Genomic DNA, 20,937 nt, shown 5'->3' with positions numbered 1-20,937 from the left:
TCCGAACAGGGGAATGCGACCAGGGACTTCTCTGACCTGTAAATCCCGTTAAGAACAGAAGAACCTGATGTCCTTTATTAATCACCGTCACCCTCCTGGTGAGGTCAGAGCACCAAAACAAATCCTGGCAGACAATGCCTGAATGTCCTGATCTGCAGATCTATCAGCTTACCCTTCTCCAACCCTACCTTGACAATGATGAGGAAAACACTAAACTGACCTTAGAGCGTCAGTGTCTAGGGGCAACGTCATCCTACTTCACCAAAACAGGGTCATATTCATTAGGACACACCGTAGCAAAACGTTTTGGACAAGCTAAGGTGAGTTTCCATTTTTCATTCTGTTTTCTCTTGTTTGGTGCCTAATAAATAGGATCCAGAGCTCTGTAAATCAGTTTGGCAGTATGAAGTGTCTGAGGAACAAAGAGTTTAGATAGAAACATTATGTAACCAGAAGGCTGTCTTGGCATTGTGGTGAATTTAACTGCGTGGTTTTCTCAGACAGAGGAAAATATGTAGTACTCTGTTGACAGCGAGCTGCTTGAACGGAATAGTATGCATATTGTATACATGTCTTGAAATACACCCTAGCGGTATTACTCATGTTGGGATGTTCAGTGGTGTTTGCTTTAGGAATTGACTGATGGTTTTATACCATGAGCAAAGGTGTTTCTCCGACTTGGGTTCAATCCCTTTTCAGTTCAATCAGATCTGAAGATTGATGTAATTTTACCTGATGAAAGGTGGAATTTCACCCCAGACTTGACCCCTAGTCGGACTCATCTGAGTGACAGACTGATCTTTGCTGGTGTACAACAACAGATTATAGTATAGTTCGTGATTGGCCTATCTCTCAGAGTAAAGAGGATTATGAGGTGTGTCTTGAGAGAGAGAGAAGGAGATAGAGTACACTGTTCCTTTAAAAATATTTTTAGTTCAGGGCTTCTCTCTGGTCAGCGGTCAGAAGAATCTGGTGTTAAGGGTAGAGTTAGGCGTGTGCCAGGTCGCTAATGGGAATAGAAAGGGCTCAGGACTAATAAACCTCTGGTTAAACATCGCTCCGCTCGCAGGGCTAGCGCTACTGAGGAACCACTGAGGAACCTGTTCTCAGAGTGGATAGTAGAGGACAGACACAGGATATACACCCTGACAAAAGTATGTGACTGCTTCTCTCTCTTTATGAAAATAACTTTCTGATTCTGACACCTGTTGCTGCAGAGTGGGAGGGATTTGCCTTGGAATTGCCAATGCTGGTGATTGGATGCTCACTAGTTGCATATTTCAGTGAACACTTACTGTAGGATTTCAGTGGTAGGAATTGTATCGCGCCATACTTATTCTTGTCTTGTTTTTTGGTAAGAGAAATCTATTTGATATTGATCCTTTACTATGTGAAATATATATTATGGCATTTCTATTAACATTGTACAAATCTTCTGGACCTATTTTGGATAGCTCAGACTGAAATGAAACTAGTTTCACTGTGTGCGACTAGTGATCCACATTTGGTCCTCAGGTGTGTATTAAAATGTAATGAACACAGCCCAGTGTGTGTGATCTGGTTACCAGATTCCATTACATTCTTCCCTGGCTTAGACACACACACACACACACACACACACACACACACACACACACACACACACACACACACACACACACACACACACACACACACACACACACACACACACACACACACACACACACAGTGTGTATATGAGTGTGCGTCAGTGTACTGATATGAGTGTGTACACCAGTGTATGCACGCTTATGTGTGGGTGTGTAGGGTGTATGCCTGTGTGTGTGTGTGAGCGCGTATGGGCTGTTTCCGCTCCACAGACTTGAGGCCATTAGGGCTCGCTCCAGTGGCCAGCCCAGTGTGGGGAAGGCTCTCTGTTCAATACCATAGTTTATCACTGGAGACAGCACCCAGCGCCTGACTAAAACACACCTCCATCTACACACACACTGTCACCACCAGGGAGAGGAAGGAGGGGAGCGAGAGGAAGGGAGGGGATGAGTGAGGGATAGGGGAGGAGGAGGAATAGATGAAATGAAAGGGAGAGTGAGAGAGTGGGAAATGGGTAGAGGGGAGGAAGAGCATAATGAGCAGGAAAGAGAGAGAGAGAGAGAGAGAGGGAGGAAAGATACGATGGAAAGGAGAAGGGAAAGTGATGGAAAGATCAAGAGAGAAGAGAGACTTTACTGAGAGAGGAGGAGTCTACTGCCTTACTATGTTTACAATTGAAACGCGCATAAGGCTGTTCTGTTCAACTGAAACACAATGACCATCCAATACTATAATAAACACAACGACCATCCACTGCTATATTAAACACAATGACCATCCACTGCTATATTAAACACAATGACCATCCACTGCTATAATAAACACAATGACCATCCACTGCTATAATAAACACAATGACCATCCACTGCTATAATGAACACAATGACCATCCAATACTATAATAAACACAATGACCATCCACTGCTATAATAAACACAATGACCATCCACTGATAATAAACACAATGACCATCCACTGCTATAATAAATACAATGACCATCCAATACTATAATAAACACAATGACCATCCACTGATAATAAACACAATGACCATCCACTGCTATAATAAATACAATGACCATCCACTGTTATAATAAATACAATGACCATCCACTGCTATAATAAACACAATGACCATCCACTGCTATAATAAACACAATGACCATCCACTGCCATAATAAACACAATGACCATCCAATACTATAATAAACACAATGACCATCCACTGATAATAAACACAATGACCATCCACTGCTATAATAAATACAATGACCATCCAATACTATAATAAACACAATGACCATCCACTGATAATAAACACAATGACCATCCACTGCTATAATAAATACAATGACCATCCACTGATAATAAACACAATGACCATCCACTGATAATAAACACAATGACCATCCACTGCTATAATAAACACAATGACCATCCACTGCCATAATAAACACAATGACCATCCAATACTATAATAAACACAATGACCATCCAATACTATAATAAACACAATGACCATCCAATACTATAATAAACACAATGACCATCCACTGATAATAAACACAATGACCATCCAGTGCTATAATAAACACAATGACCATCCACTGCTATAATAAACACAATGACCATCCACTGCTATAATAAACACAATGACCATCCACTGCCATAATAAACACAATGACCATCCACTGCTATAATAAACACAATGACCATCCACTGCTATAATAAATACAATGACCATCCACTGATAATAAACACAATGACCATCCACTGCTATAATAAACACAATGACCATCCAATACTATAATAAACACAATGACCATCCACTGCTATAATAAACACAATGACCATCTAATACTATAATAAACACAATGACCATCCACTGCTATAATAAACACAATGACCATCCACTGATATAATAAACACAATGACCATCCAATACTATAATAAACACAATGACCATCCAATACTATAATAAACACAATGACATCCACTGCTATAATAAACACAATGACCATCCACTGCTATAATAAACACAATGACCATCCACTGCTATAATAAACACAACGACCATCCAATACCATTATAAACACAATGACCATTCACTGCTATAATAAACACAACGACCATCCACTGCTATAATAAACACAATGACCATCCACTGCTATAATAAACACAATTACCATCCAATACTATAATAAACACAATGACCATCTAATACTATAATAAACACAATGACCATCCACTGCTATAATAAACAAATTGACCATCCACTGCTATAATAAACACAATGACCATCCAATACTATAATAAACACAATGACCATCCACTGCTATAATAAACACAATGACCATCCACTGCTATAATAAACACAATGACCATCCACTGCTATAATAAACACAATGACCATCCACTGCTATAATAAACACAATGACCATCCACTGCTATAATAAACACAATGACCATCCACTGCTATAATAAACACAATGACCATCCACTGCCATAATAAACACAATGACCATCCACTGCTATAATAAACACAATGACCATCCACTGCTATAATAAATACAATGACCATCCACTGATAATAAACACAATGACCATCCACTGCTATAATAAACACAATGACCATCCAATACTATAATAAACACAATGACATCCACTGCTATAATAAATACAATGACCATCCACTGATAATAAACACAATGACCATCCAATACTATAATAAACACAATGACCATCCACTGCTATAATAAACACAATGACCATCCACTGCTATAATAAACACAATGACCATCTAATACTATAATAAACACAATGACCATCCACTGCTATAATAAACACAATGACCATCCACTGCTATAATAAACACAATGACCATCCAATACTATAATAAACACAATGACCATCCAATACTATAATAAACACAATGACATCCACTGCTATAATAAACACAATGACCATCCACTGCTATAATAAACACAATGACCATCCACTGCTATAATAAACACAACGACCATCCAATACCATTATAAACACAATGACCATCCACTGCTATAATAAACACAACGACCATCCACTGCTATAATAAACACAATGACCATCCACTGCTATAATAAACACAATTACCATCCAATACTATAATAAACACAATGACCATCTAATACTATAATAAACACAATGACCATGCACTGCTATAATAAACACAATTACCATCCAATACTATAATAAACACAATTACCATCCAATACTATAATAAACACAATGACCATCTAATACTATAATAAACACAATGACCATCCAATACTATAATAAACACAATGACCATCCACTGCTATAATAAACACAATGACCATCCACTGATAATAAACACAATGACCATCCAATACTATAATAAACACAATGACCATCCACTGCTATAATAAACACAATGACCATCCACTGCTATAATAAACACAATGACCATCCAATACTATAATAAACACAATGACCATCCACTGCTATAATAAACACAAGCAAAACAGCACTGTAAGTTAATGGCTGCATTTTATTCCAAGAGGATGTTCCCTCCCCTCTGACCTCGTTCACTCCCCTTCACAGGTCTGATAGGGCTGGATAGGTGAAAGCAATATGGTGGGAACTAGATGGATCTAGTGATTACACCTACCCAGTTGTTTCTATCCATGAGGGCAATGAATTTAGGCCGAGGGATCTTTTGGATTGAAACACAGCCAATAACAAGATATCTGTAGAGAAATTGCTCACCGCAATGACTCTCCCACCCTAGGACCTCTCCTCTGCCGTTACCCAGGGAGGGAGAGCCTAAAGCTAGGTACACAGAGGACACATCCAGCCTGGCGCTCTGTAAGCTGTGAATAAGCACTGGCCATCACATGACAGCGCATCCCAGAGATGGAAAGCACAGTGGACGCTCTTTAATATCATAACCAGTGATCTGGAGGGTGTGCCTGCTTGAAATATAGAATTAGAATCACAGTGTGTGGAGGAAGTGAGTGTGGAATTCCGCTTGAGCTACAACTGTGCTGAATAGTTTTCATCTTGTGGATGTTTTTTTGAGAATATTATGTATAAATCTGTTACGAATTAAAAGAATGGTACATATTTTCCCCATAAACTAGGCATCATGTTTGGGTGGCAGGAAGCCTAGTGGTTAGGAGGATTGGGCCAGTAACCGAAAGGTTGCTGGTTCAAATCCCCAAACAGACTAGGTGAAAAATCTCCTGATGGGCCCTTGAGCAAGGTACTTAACCCTAATTGCTCCAAAGTTGCTGTCAATAATGTCTGATTCCTGTCTCAGGGGGAGTGGGATATGAAAAAAAAAGATATCTAATTCGTACATGTGTGAAATAGGACAAATGTAAGCGCCCACTTAATGATTATTATATGTAGATTAATACATTTGGTGTAAATACCAAACTGTTTACACGTATCAGTCAAGTCACAAGGGGCCCTATTCAATCAAAAACTGTTTCAATTTTTCCAGGATTAGCTACATGCTACATGAATGTCCAAAATATAAACATTATTCTGCTTGGTACATGAATCCAAATTGTACCAGAACACCCCAAAAACCTGGTAATATGATTTGATTGAATAGTATCATGGGTAAAGTATGAGGAAAAAGCAGCTAATTGAGGTTCAGTGCAGATAAACAGATCCAGCCACAGTGATGCACTCTGGGAAATGAAGTCTCATCCAAGCCCCATGTTCACCAACTCTGGTAGTTTTTATTAAACCAGGTAAGTTGACTGAGAACACATTCTCAGCAACAACCTGGGGAATAGTTACAAGGGATGAATGAGCCAATAGTAAACTGGGGATGATTAGGTGTGAGTGCCAGATTGGGAAATTAGCCAGCACGCCAGGGTTAACACCCCTACTCTTCCAATAAGTGCCACGGGATGTTTAGTGACCACAAAGAGTCAGGACACCTGTTTAACGTCACATCCAAAAGACAGCACCCTACACAATCTAATATTTTATTAGACCAGAGGAAAGGGTGCCTCCTACTGGTCCTCCAACACCACTTCCAGCAGCATGTGGTCTCCCACCCAGGGACTGACCAGGACCAACCCTGCTTAGCATTAGAAACAGGAAAGCAGTGGGATGCAGGGTGGTATGCTGCCAATCTGGTAGTTGAGAACTACATGATTTGCAGGGTTTAGTTTCAATTAAATCAATCAAAATGTTGATAATATATCGAAGAGGCATTTTGGCTGGAACAAAAGCATGCACACCTGCACTCTTGACCCAGAGCACTACAATGCTATAATGGCATATCACTGGCATTTAGGTGTGTGTGTGTGTGTGTGTGTGTGTGTGTGTGTGTGTGTGTGTGTGTGTGTGTGTGTGTGTGTGTGTGTGTGTGTGTGTGTGTGTGTGTGTACATCTGGATGTGTGACGCCTAATCACTTGAACCCACTCATTGTAGGCCTACTTTAAGATTACATGATCATCGTGATATTTACATAATAGCCAAAATGTCACCAGGACTTCATGTATTACAGAAATCAATAGTCAGCAGCTTAGGTCGTGTCATTGTCATACAGGTTACAAATGAGTAAAGGAAAATACACTTGCCCCTTTGAACTAACAAGAGCTCTTCTGTAGCCTACACGTTATGTTTTTAACGGTTAACGTTGATCCCTTTAAAGCCTACATATTTTCCTTCAGTGAAGTCTTCTGTCACCTGTCAGAAGCGGAACATGCGCGTTTGAGTGCGCAGGGAGAGAGGGAGAGGATGTGGTGTAGTAGGATAGAACTGAAGACAGACCCGCATGGAAAACCATCGTCCCTCGACAGAAGAGATGCGCGATATCAACACAGAACTGAGAGAACGAGGGAGAGGGCGATGTAAAGATGGAGAAATAATTTGAGATGCAAGCAGAGTCGAGGGGGGTCGTTTTCACCGCCTTTCACCACGTTCTTTGGAGCTAAAAACGCAGAGCGTCGCGTCGAAACCGAAACGGGGGGCGGCGGGAGGGGCCATCATGGGGAACGAAGCGAGCCTCGAAGGCGGCGAAGGGGTGCTTGCTGGATTACCGGAGGGGCTCGCACCGGACGGGAAAGGAGGCTTCATTCGGACATCCACGGGGGCACAGGTGGACCTGAGCCAACTCAGCGAGGACGACAGGAAGCAACTCGCCGCGGCTATGTCAAGGGCGCAAACCAACAAGCCCGGGGGCGCGCCCGCTCGAAGGCAGGATTTTACTGGCATTTTTGTGCACTTTAAAATGTCCACTCCTCTCTGTACCCCGTCATTTAACAGGCCTACTCATAAAAGAGAAGGAAAGGCGTGTGTCTGCCGTGTTTTGATTTGGCAGAGCACTGCAGCTTGTCAGCGGTTTATCACTATGAATGCACAGGAAAGGAGAACGCATGTTCACACCCATTCACATTTACCATGGGAATAGATGATACCATTCAAAAATCATAGTTGGTTGTTGTTATTGACATTTACAAAGATAGTCTTGAAGCATTGATAGGCATAATACCAATGCTGTTTTTACCCAAAATTGTTAATTCGCATAATTTATTAAATTAAAGCATCTGATAAAATGCTGGACAATTTGTCAGTCCGTTCAAAATACCGCATCAGATCAAATATTAGAATGCAGTAAATGGTATGATACAGAAATAATCTCTTGTAACAATTATTTGCATGCGATTACTGCGTAAATCGTTTAATTGTACCATTATCGAGGGATAGCCTCTGTAAAATCGGTGGTAAAACACCAGCGTTTGTAAAGAATCGAAATGCCTCCTGGGTAAAAATGACTCTGTCAAGCCACTGTATTTTTCCCAACGAAGGACGCTATCACCCAAAACAAATAGCCTCTCCTCTCACGGTGCCAACATTGTATATCACCATTCCAATGTTGTCAATTATATATCATAGCCTAATCGTATTTACGTAGCTTCTATTGCAAATATATGTCAACAGTCGATATTCAGGCCGACGCTGGCTGTGTGAATAACAAGCCATCAATGGTGTTGAATGGGATTGCTTGTGTGTCCCCTATTGACCAACAATTCCCCCAGTATATCATTAAAATATACATTGGCACACGATACACGTTATCACAAATTCCTTATCACTAATTCGCTCTGTTGGTGAGAACAGTTATTATTACCCAAGCCAGAATAGGGGGAGGGGATACATACATATTAATGTGACTATATATAGAACAGCGATCGCAAATGTCATCACAGTCATTGATTCCCCCTTATTGCTTCTTGAAAGTGGGTTTTGAATTTCATTTTGGAAATGGAAAGATATCGAACATCTTGTGGAAGGAAACGCATTAGCCAAGTGGATGAGCGGTCTGTCTGTGAGCTAGTTGCTTTCCATGGTGCTGAAACCAACAGTTGCCAATGGCAGAACTGGCGGGCTGTTTTGGGCACTTAAAGGAAAACTCCACCCAAAAACGATCTTTTGGTATTTGTTTCATTAGTCCATTGTTGACATAGTCCCAACATGTTTTGCTTGTCAGAAATCAAGTTTTCAAGTTATGTAACTTTCAAAATACAGAAATCTTCCACATATGATGTATTTTGCATCATATTATGCTGCGTTTTGCATCACATGAAGCAAAATACATCATACAGGGATGATTTCTGTATTTTGAAAGTTACATAACTTGAAAACTTGATTTCTGACAAGCAAAACCTGTTGGGACTATGTCAACAATGGACTAATGAAACAAAAACCAAAAGATAGTTTTTGGGTGGAGTTTTCCTTTTAAACACAAATTAGCTTATGGTCTGTTAACCTCAAATGGCAAGCTATTTTTCTCTGTAAGTCATGCTTTACCTGCAGTTCAAATTCACAATGATGCTTCACTGTTTCAAACCTGAACCGTTTGATCTTATTTCGTGCTCGGCATTGATCTATCTATCATCTACGTGACAGGTTCAATCTCAGTTGATGAGTAGCAGGGTTGCACCTGACAGCAGTGTAGGCTAGGCTGTCTATCCCACCTCTCAGCTCCATCTAATAAGGCCATCTCATCTTACCCCATTGAGCTATCTCTCACTCTCCTATATCTCCATGATCTCTCAACTGTAGATGTCATTCAGCGCTATTCACCTTCCCATCAGCACTAGCCTAGGGCTGGTGCTATGCTTGCTTTGTGCTCACTGTGCCGATGATAGGCCTATGTCCAATGGCTTTGGGGTGAAAGGTTAGCTTGTTGTGTCGGGCAGAGGCTTAAGTGCATTTCATCATTGAGCATTTAGCCTACAGTATTGCGCAATACCCCCAAAGAGCCACACCTCATGTAGGCCTTGTAGTTAAGTAGGCTATGTTATTACAACACATCATACCAGATTGTTGAGATGTCTGAAGAATTTGAGTGATGAGTTGTCATATAACGATTATCATTCTTAATGATTTGGTTGTTTGGAAGATCTGTTTATTTGGGATACATATGTGTCTGTATGTGTGTTGAATGATGTATTTAGGAGCTCTTCTGCGGCGATGGTGATCATGAGTGTTTAATCAGTCTCATCTCTAAGTTTGGCAACCAGGAAATATCAGCCATTTGATAGTGTAAAGTAGCTTCCCCTCCTTGTCTCCTCTCCTTCCTCTTCGCTGATCTGAAAATGCAACAACATGGTGGAAGCCTATGGCAATTTGCTTTCACCTATCCAGCTCTGTCACATCAGTACAGATTAAGGAAAGGAGGGAAAGAAAGGAAGTCACAGAGTATTGAAATTCATACACACCATCTATTTCCATTTGTACTGCCAAATGACTCTTCTTTGTTCGTTTCTTTATTTCTTTGTTTCTTTCTTTCTTTCTCGCACTCTCTCTCTCAGGCCCTCGGAGGCAGATGTTCAGCAGCGGCCCCAGCAGCCAGGAGTTGGACCCTCTGGTCGGCTTAGCAAGAGTCGCACCGTAGACGCGTTTGGAGAGGGCCCCACTGGCAGGCCGGCCCCTGGCCGCAGTCCCTCGTCCCTCAGCCTCTTAGAGTCCCGATTCAGGCAGGAGCCTAAGGACCCGGAGAAGAAAACAGGCATGTTTGGCTCCAGCTTCCTGAGTGGGGCCAACCCGCTTAACGCTGTCTCGTCCATGACGTCCCAGGTGTCCTCTGGAATGTCCTCCATGTCCTCCGAGGTCACCTCCATGGGCTCCGGGGTCAACATGCCCTCATTTGGCCTGTTTGACAAGGAAGAGAAGCCTGGAGAGAAGCCCCAAGGTGGGCCCCCAGGGCCGGGCAGCAAGGGCCCCCAGCAGGGGGGGCCAAGACCCCCTGGCCCCGGACAAGGGCCCAGACCCCCTGGGCAGCAAGGGCCCAGACCCACTGGTCAAGGACCCCCTGGGCAGCAAGGGCCCAGAACCCCTGGCCCCGGACAAGGGCCCAGACCCCACGGGCAGCAAGGGCCCAGACCCACTGGTCAAGGCCCCCCTGGTCAACAAGGGTCCAGACTCCCTGGTCAAGGCCCCCCTGTCCAGCAAGGACCCAGACCCCCTGTCTCTGGACAAGGGCCCCCTGGGCAGCAAGGGCCCAGACCACCTGGTCAAGGCCCCCCTGGGCAGCAAGGACCTAGACCACCTGGCCCCGGTCAAGGGCCCCCTGGGCAGCAAGGACCCCCTGGCCCCGGTGCACAGCCAGGCGGGCCAGCTAAAGCTGGGAGTCCCCCTGGTCCACAAGGCCCTGGTAAACCACCTGGAGGTGGACTGTGTCCGCTGTGCAAGAGTACCCAGCTCAACGTGGGCTCCAAGGAGCCGCCCAACTACAGCAACTGTACCATGTGTAAGAACCAGGTGTGCAGCCTATGTGGATTCAGCCCCCCAGACTCGGAGGTAAGAGAAGGCTCTCTCTCTCTAGCTTGCTTTCTTCCTCTTTCTCTTTCTCCTGTTCTCTGGTATATATTTATACTACCCTTTCTCTCTCTCTACCCCGTATTTCCATTTTCCCACACTTCCTTTGTCGCTGTTCCTCTCTATCTCTCTCTTGCTCTCTCTCTTACCCTTAAAATGTATTTGTACTGACTGAGGGTCTATTATATGGTGTTTTTTCGCATCACATTCTGTCTCAGATGTATCAGACACTTCATTCAATTAAATGTCTACTGCCAGTGTCGTTGCATAGATACAACAACCAACGCATGCCTTGAATTAGTTTCAGTTTTCTGTTTCTGTTTGTTAGTGCAAAATTCACCCACCATGTCTAAATGACATTTCAACTTCACAAGAGAAGCATAGTACACCATTGCAGTACAAAATATACATAAAAAAGGTGAATCAATAAAAACCAACAGTTAAGTCTGATATCTAAAGAAGCCGAGCGATAGTTTTTAAGCATTAGCATTTTAAGCATTAGCATTTTTAGCATGAGCATTTTTAGCATGAGCCTTTTTAGCATTAGCCTTTTTAGCATTAGCCTTTTTAGCATTAGCCTTTGAGCATTTAGCATTCCAGAGATGCCCATGCAGTCAGGCTTAGCTCTGGAAAAGCCCCTCATATTAACGCCACACAGCTTGAGGAACAGAGGGGCCATATGGACAGTGGGGAAGCTATCAAGGTGACTCATGTCATGGGCACAGGAAGCCTCCAACCGCTGGCCACTGGCGGATTTCAGTAACCAACCACACGAGCCATACACCCCCGAGGCATCATGCCTGTTGAAACTGAGAGGGGGCAGGTGATCTGATACTTATCCATATAAGGTATTTATTATAGATAGATATACAGAAAATACAATGCAAATAATTAATTCAAAGATTTGGTCATCAGTGCCCCTCTCAAAAAAGTATATCTTTGCACACGTTATCAGATAAAACAGCAGAATCACAAAGTGGTCATATTTTGCATCTCTTTTTCTGGAGGTAGAATTATTGAGCATGGTAATCACAAAGAGGGAACGGAAATGTGAGTGTTGTTCTATGCAAGACACTGATAATAACCATGTCAATATTGTCCTCTTTTGTAGGGTTTCTTGTTGTAGACAATGGTAACCAAGGCCATGTCCTGTATAGGGAACAAAAACATTGCACTGTAGCTAAGCTAGTTGTCAGGATATGTGACGAAACTCCATCTTTAGAACAAACATACAGTATATATCGTGTAGGAAATCAGTATGATTATCTAATGATATATTTATAAAGTGTTACAGATGCATCAATACAGTAGTTTCCCATTTCTAACTAACCATGAAAGGCATCTACTTTCATCAGAGTACTTTTCTTGTATTTCAAGAATGAGTCAACCAATAAACATCTGAAATAAAACAAATAAAATGGTTTGTAATGATAGGATTTTTGCCTCAAATTAGAGAAATATTCCATTTGTAATGCAGCCTTGTCGAGTAGTACATTTAATGGTGGTTCTGCAAATTGCCACGATCTGCAAATACAGCTCCCGTTACTGCAACACGTAATTAGTATAAATCATTCAATTTGCTTTTAAATCCCTCATGAACCGAGCGAAAAACAATTTACAGTGTGAAAAGAGAATCATGCATGTTATTGAAATTGACTAATGAAGTTGTTTTTTCTCTGAATTACTGTGATGTTTCACTTAATGGAAAGGATTGTGTGTGTGTGTGTGTGTGTGTGTGTGTGTGGTGTGTGTGTGTGTGTGTGTGTGTGTGTGTGTGGTGTGTGTGTGTGTGTGTGTGTGTGTGTGTGTGTGTGTGTGTGTGTGTGTGTGTGTGTGTACCTGTATATACATTACATTAGGGCTGTGATATTGGGCTGTGATATCGCACTATTGTTTTCATGGCAAAAATAAAAATACAAAGCAGAACATACTGTTTGGTCCTTTAAAAACCTGCTGTATGTAAAATATTGTGTGCTATAACTTGGAAAATAAATACATGTGACTCTGGATGGCAACATAATGGTATTTGTTTCCAACATTAGGGCTGTTTTCCTAAAGAAGTTAAATCCGCTTCATGTTTTGTTTCCTTGCCACGTTACTAATGAGTATCGCGATACTGGTACCGTCCCGGCCATACAGTACATGTGTGTATATGTGTGTGTCGTATGTGTGTCTGACCATGTTTTGGATCTTTTCAGGGCAAAGAGTGGCTGTGTCTCAACTGCCAGATGCAGAGGGCTATGGGGGGTATGGATGACCCTCCTATGATGGGCAAGGGCTCTGCCCCTCCTTCACCCTCAAGGAAAGACCCTGGAAAAGATGGCAAGAAGCCCAATCTACTGATTAAGCAGCAGAGCATCTCCGACAGAGGCTTAACCCCTCCAACCACGCCCAAACAGAAATCCCCCGGCCCATCTTCCCCGAAAGGCAGCCCCCAGCCCTCACCGGCCAAAGGTAAACAGGAGTCCAGCTTCTTCGGGGGCCTGGGGGGCATCAGCCTAGGGGGACTCACCGACGTGGCCAAGCCTCCAGCCGCTGCCTCCCAGGCGGCCGAGTCCATCACGGGAACAATGTTCAGTGGCTTTGGTGGGTTCACTGGATCAGCCAAACCTGATCGGGCCAAAGCCGCTGCTGGTCCCCAAAAAACAGCAGAGTCGGTGACGGGAAAGATGTTCAGCGGGTTCGGTGGTTTTACCGAGACAGCCAAGCCCCCGGCGGCTGCCTCCCAGATGTTCGGCTTTGGCTCGTCCATCTTGAGCTCGGCCACCAACCTCATGACCACCGACTCTGTGGACTCTGTGGATGAGAAAGCTGGTTCTCCTGCCGATTCTCCTGCCGGTTCTCCTGCCGGCTCTCCCCCAGATTCCCCTTTCTCTGCCCCTGGTTCTTCCCCGGACTCTCCCTTCTCCGCTCCCGGGTCTCCCCCGGACTCAGACAGCCCTGACACCCCGCCTGCCTCCAAGAAGGCCCCCAAACGTGCCGTCTCCCTGCTGAAGGACCAGAAGTCCATAGAAGCAGAGCCCTCCGCGGAGCCTCTGAAAGCGGGGGAGCCGCCTACTCCGGCCCCAGGCTCGGGGGCCCAGGAAAACTGCCCTCTGTGTAAGGTGGAGCTGAACGTTGGATCAGCAGACCCCCCTAACTACAGCAACTGCACTGAGTGCAAGAAGAGTGTGTGCAACCTGTGTGGCTTCAACCCCGCACCTCATCTTGGTGAGGTAAGACCAGTACAGCTTTCACTACTGCTAAAATAGAAACAGTTCTGATGAAAGGTACACACACCATACAATGATTTCAGCTGTTTCCATTGTTACAGTAGGTGGGTTAGGGCTACAGTCTTCTGTACACTCCATGTTGTTCAGTCACTCACTGGCTATATAAAAACCACGTCTGCAGTCAATTTGGTTTTTATATCTTCCAATTGTAATCAGGACACAAATATTGACACCCTGTTTAAAGGTACCCCTCTTACCATAAGTAAACCTGAACGTTGGTCACGGTCTTGGTTGTCACGGTCTTGGTTGTCACGGTCTTGGTTGTCACGGTCTTGGTTGTCATGACTGACTTTTGTGGGAGTGGTTTGTGGTTGATGCGTTTAGCCTTCCCTAGCCTCCTAGCTGCCCTGTAGTCTAACTAAGCCATTGTGGGGCTAGGTTAATAAGGCTACATGAATGCCATTTAAATGGCCATCTCATTACTGAGCTCCATTTACACTTCAAAAGGCTGCCACTTGACTCTGTAATCTAAGAGAGGGGTGCGCGTGTGTGTGTGTGTGTGTGTGTGTGTGTGTGTGTGTGTGTGTGTGTGTGTGTGGTCATAGGAACCAAATACTCTTTGATTTCTCATCTTCCTAGGGGGTTATAGAGTGTTATTACTAGAGTGTCCCATTGACGCTGAATTAACATACATCACTTACATTCAGTTCCCAAGAACAGATGGTTTATGGGGTCATCAAATTATATTAATGGAAGAACTGCACAGAATTTCATTCAGTTCAGCGAATCAAAGCTCGCTGTCAAACAGTATTCTGATGGGAAAATACAGCAGTAGCCTACTTATTGCTTGTCTACTGTGTAACTGCTGTATATTTTGGTTGACAGGTCAATAGGGTGTAATACGGGTAGCGTTGGTTTCTCAATTATAATAGCAAGTTTGGTTGAACTGTGACTAGATTGTATTTGTTATCGGCCATGTCTGGCTCGGCTTAGGAGCTACTCACAGTGTAAGTTGTTCAACCTTGAGTGAAAGCAGTGAAAGTGTTGAAAGCACGTATAGTTGAGCTCACGCGATGGCAGGTTTGGTGTAGCTTCACATGCTAGCTTCACTATGCTAGTTGGTGGTGTAGTGTTTAGCGGCGTAGCGCGTTGCCAGTTCCCTTAGTGATCACGCTACTGGTCTATTTAAGGTGTTCCGCCCAACAAGATGGCCGCCACTGCATTATGAAATAACGTCACTGAAGAGGCACTCCATTTTCTCATGGAGTTCATCATTTACGTTTAGGTTTATTTAACATTATTGTATGTAGAAACACATACACTGTGATGTCATACAATACTTCAAAAGACAGTTAAAATAGAGGTAAAACACACATCATAGATCCTCATGTGTCTTTGTGTTGGCTCAGACAGCTAGTTACTACAGTACTACTATGTACCCTAAGGTTGTTACTAGTGTAATTACCTCATTACTACACAGGTGGCACTTACTTTACCTACTAATTTTAGCTCCTAGAGGAGCAAAGGTCCTCAGGTTACGGCCTCTGGACTACACAGGTCAACTCAATATAAAATGCTACCAATATCATAGACTGGTATGTATCTCTGTGTTGTCGTACTGGCCCATCTTTGGCAGTAATGAGGAGCAGCGTATTCCTCGAATTAAGTCCAAGGCACGGGGAAATGTGTAATTACATTGGGGAGATCAGAATCCTAGGTGATTATGTTCTTAGACGGCCTAATGAGCCAAAGATTAGGTGTCTCTGGACCAGTGTGTCTTAACACTGCAACAAATATACTTGTTTTGCTCAAAATCAGGGTTGTGTTCATTAGGCACCAAACTGAAGAAAACTGACTGAAATAGTGAGGGACTAGCTGGACTTGTCCAATAAGAAATGCTCATTTTCATTTCCAATGCAAAACGCTTTGTGACAGTGTGCATTAATGAACACAACCCAGGTGCAGAGTATAACCGACAGAGATGAAATACCACCATGTTTCAGGGACTATGTAAATTCATCTTTACTCAGTGGAGAATGAATAGGACATTTTGATCATGGATTGAAAAGGTTCACTGAAAAACATACTAATTGAAAAAGTCCTAATTTCCTGATTTATACATGTTGAATTTCGATCCCAAACCTGATTTTAACTGAGCTGAAATTCAATTCAACCCAACGAGACACGCATCTAATCTGATCCAATCCATTCAAGGATGCTTCATGAAACTGAACTTGTGGTGATTGATGGAGAGCTATGTAGAGCCCTGAGTCCTTTGTGATGAAGTGGAATAGATAGATGATGTGAGTCATTGGTCTAGGACAGAGCGTGGTGCTGGATGGCCATGTGAACGAGGCTGCTACTGCCTCAGTCTACCTACCTCAGTACACTGACTCATCCACCCCTTTCTCTGCTTCGTCAGCAGACATGCCTCGCCTCTGTCACTCTCCCAACACTTGCTCCGAGCTGAGAATTTGTTTGTGTTTATTTGTGTGTGCATTTATCTGTGTGTTGGTGTTTGTTTGGTGTGTGGTGTGTGTTGGTGTTTGTTTGGTGTGTGGTGTGTGTTGGTGTTTGTTTGGTGTGTGGTGTGTGTTGGTGTTTGTTTGGTGTGTGGTGTGTGTTGGTGTTTGTTTGGTGTGTGGTGTGTGTTGGTGTTTGTTTGGTGTGTGGTGTGTGTTGGTGTTTGTTTGGTGTGTGGTGTGTGTTGGTGTTTGTTTGGTGTGTGGTGTGTGTTGGTGTTTGTTTGGTGTGTGGTGTGTGTTGGTGTTTGTTTGGTGTGTGGTGTGTGTTGGTGTTTGTTTGGTGTGTGGTGTGTGTTGGTGTTTGTTTGGTGTGTGGTGTGTGTTGGTGTTTGTTTGGTGTGTGGTGTGTGTTGGTGTTTGTTTGGTGTGTGGTGTGTGTTGGTGTTTGTTTGGTGTGTGGTGTGTGTTGCTTGCTGTGTAGGCGTGCTGTAGAAAAAGTACTCTCTGCTTCCTAAAAGGATTTAAAGGGCATCAGGAAGCCTGTCCCAGTCAGAGGAGGTGTCCCTTAACCTTGCTCAATATGAGCCTCTCTCTCTCTCTCTCTCTCTCTCTCTCTCTCTCTGTTATTATCTCTGTTCATTTCTCTGTTTCCATGTTTATTTGAGTAAAGAACTTTACATGTCAGATAAAAAAGGGAAAACAGGCCCGATGGAAACAGAACATTGTCGGGAACCTTTCCTAAATGTTGATCAAACAAATTACATTAGACCAGTGGATTATAATTCCTTTTTTTGTCCGAATATTAAAATATTTGCTTGGAAATCTTTTGACAAATGGATGGGAACCTAGCTTCTGTCTCTCTGTCCCTCTCTTTCTCCCTCTTTTTATTTCTCTTCTACCCATCAGCTGATCAAATCAAATCTAATCTGTTCTTTAGTAGTTTAGATGTTGTTCTCAAGGATCTCTGGCTGTTCTGCCTCTACTGTTCTGCCTCTACTGTTCTGCCTCTACTGTTCTGCCTCTACTGTTCTGCCTCTACTGTTCTGTCTCTACTGTTCTGCCTCTACTGTTCTGCCTCTACTGTTCTGCCTCTACTGTTCTGTCTCTACTGTTCTGCCTCTACTGTTCTGCCTCTACTGTTCTGCCTCTACTGTTTGACAATATTTACTCTTGCTCTCCCCAAGCATAAAATACATTGATTCTGTCTCTGAAGTGGCTTCTGCCCTGCACAACACTTTAAAACGTCTTCCCTGTCATTTTTGTTCCAGCCCAGCACTAAAACACCTCAAGAGCTTGGTGATTAGTGGACTAGTTGAATCAGGTGTGTTAGAATAACAATATGCAGTTTATTCATTTCAAATCATTTTTGTTATATTATATTTATAGTCCACTCAGTAACGCATGAGACTGCTGCGATGCAGACACTACTGTATGAGACTGCCTTGTTGCTCACATCAGACAGCATCCAAGGCCCTTGTCAGAATGATATTATATAACCCAGGGAGAGGAACCTTGACACCTGAGCTACAACATTCACTAAGCCATTTCCAAAGCCTGCTCTGGTGGACAACCTCACAGACATGTCTCTGTGCCAACATACAGAGACAATGAATATGCTGTAGTCATATAATATCATTTATTATACTTTCTAGTAGAGACCATCACCATCATGGGGAAGCTGAATCCAACATTTAGGTTCATGATCCAACATTCAACTTTTCTATCTGGCCATCATATCAAAGATAAATATGTATTTATCTGAGGCAGTTTGTGTTTGTTTACCAATAGGTCTACAGGACCAATAAGATGTGACATTATTCATCCTGGATAAATGAATGGCTGTACACCTGTGGTTAGCTGGGTACACCTGTGGTTAGCTGGGTACACCTGTGGTTAGCTGGGTACACCTGTGGTCAGCTGGGTACAGCTGTGGTCAGCTGGGTACACCTGTGGTCAGCTGGGTACACCTGTGGTTAGCTGGGTACACCTGTGGTCAGCTGGGTACACCTGTGGTCAGCTGGGTACACCTGTGGTCAGCTGGGTACACCTGTGGTTAGCTGGGTACACCTGTGGTCAGCTGGGTACACCTGTGGTTAGCTGGGTACACCTGTGGTCAGCTGGGTACACCTGTGGTTAGCTGGGTACACCTGTGGTTAGCTGGGTACACCTGGGGTCAGCTGGGTACATCTGTGGTCAGCTGGGTACACCTGTGGTCAGCTGGGTACACCTGTGGTCAGCTGGGTACACCTGGGGTCAGCTGGGTACAGCTGTGGTCAGCTGGATACACCTGTGGTCAGCTGGGTACACCTGTGGTTAGCTGGGTACACCTGTGGTTAGCTGGGTACAGCTGTGGTTAGCTGGGTACAGCTGTGGTCAGCTGGGTACACCTGTGGTTAGCTGGGTACACCTGTGGTTAGGGGCCCCAGGGTGTTATTTTGGTTGTCCATCTGCTCCAGGTTAGGTTGAGTCAGAGCCAACTGATATACTAGTAGGGTTGTAATGATATTGTTTCCATGGCAAAAATGGAAACACAAAGCAGAACATACTCTTTGGTCCTTTAAAAACCTGCTGTATGGAAAATATTGTGTTCTATACCTTGGAAAATAAATAAAATGTGACTCTGGATGATAACAAAATGGTCCTTTTTTCATAACGACTTAAATCCGCTTTGTTTTGTTTCCTTGCCAAAGTATTAACAAGTATCGCAATACTGGTATCGTCCTGGCCCTATATACTAACACACACACACACACACACACACACACACACACACACACACACACACACACACACACACACACACACACACACACACACACACACACACAGCCCCACCTGTTTCCTCTGCCCTGAATGATCTGCTCACTGTCTGTGTTAGTTTGGCTGGACACACACACCCACACACACCTCTATTTCTTGGCTTTGTGTGATGTTTCCTGTAGTCTCCTTATTATTCCAGGTTGGTGCCCACACTGCTAACATATGAACAGGAATGTCTTTCTATTGGCTCACATACATACATACATACATACATACATACATACATACATACATACATACATACATACATACATACATACATACATACATACATACATACATACATACATACATACATACATACATACATACATACATACATACATACATACATACATACATACATACATACAAACAGTAAGTTCATCGGTATCTACAGTTGAAGTTGGAAGTTTACATACACTTAGATTGGAGTCATTAAAACTTGTTTTTAAACCGCTCAACCAATTTCTTGTTAACAAACTATAGTTTTGGCAAGTCGGTTAGGACATCTACTTTGTGCATGACACAAGTAATTTTTCCAACAACTGTTGACAGACAGATTATTTCACTTATTATTCACTGTATCACAATTCCAGTGGGTCAGAAGTTTACATACACTAAGTTGACTGTGCCTTTAAACGGCTTGGAAAATTCCAGAAAATTATGTCATGGCTTTAGAAGCTTATGATAGGCTAATTTACATAATTTGAGTCAATTGGAGGTGTACCTGTGGATGTATTTCAAGGCCTACCTTCAAAGTCAGTGCCTCTTTGCTTGACATCATGGTTAAATCAAAAGAAATCAGCCAAGACCTCAGAAAAACAATTGTAGACCTCCACAAGTCTGGTTCATCCTTGGGAGCAATTTCCAATAGATGGCCTCATGAGGAAGGAAAATTATGTGGATATATTGAAGCAACATCTCAAGACATCAGTCAGGAAGTTAAAGCTTGGTCGCAAATGGGTCTTTCAAATGGACAATGACCCCAAGCATACTTCCAAAGTTGTGGCAAAATGGCTTAAGGACAACAAAGTCA

General features: G+C 43.1%; 1 protein-coding gene across 2 annotated transcripts in view; it reads left to right on the top strand.

The window, feature by feature from the left end:
* Positions 1 to 10,114: 10,114 nt before the first annotated feature.
* Positions 10,115 to 20,937, top strand: part of LOC106576559 (protein piccolo) — an 83,815-nt gene continuing 72,992 nt past the window's right edge. For both annotated transcript variants that reach the window (XM_082964034.1, XM_082964033.1), the window contains exons 1-2: positions 10,115 to 11,404; positions 13,621 to 14,637. In XM_082964034.1, coding sequence (XP_082820160.1) covers positions 10,349 to 11,404; positions 13,621 to 14,637 — 2,073 coding nt within the window. In that variant the 5' untranslated portion in view covers positions 10,115 to 10,348. The remainder of the gene's footprint in view (positions 11,405 to 13,620; positions 14,638 to 20,937) is intronic.

This window comes from Salmo salar, chromosome 17, assembly GCF_965601325.2.
Source record: "Salmo salar chromosome 17, fSalSal1, whole genome shotgun sequence".
Classification (NCBI taxonomy): domain Eukaryota; kingdom Metazoa; phylum Chordata; class Actinopteri; order Salmoniformes; family Salmonidae; genus Salmo; species Salmo salar.
The sequence above is the reverse complement of the archived record's forward strand: the minus strand, read 5'-3'. Positions and strand labels throughout refer to the sequence as shown.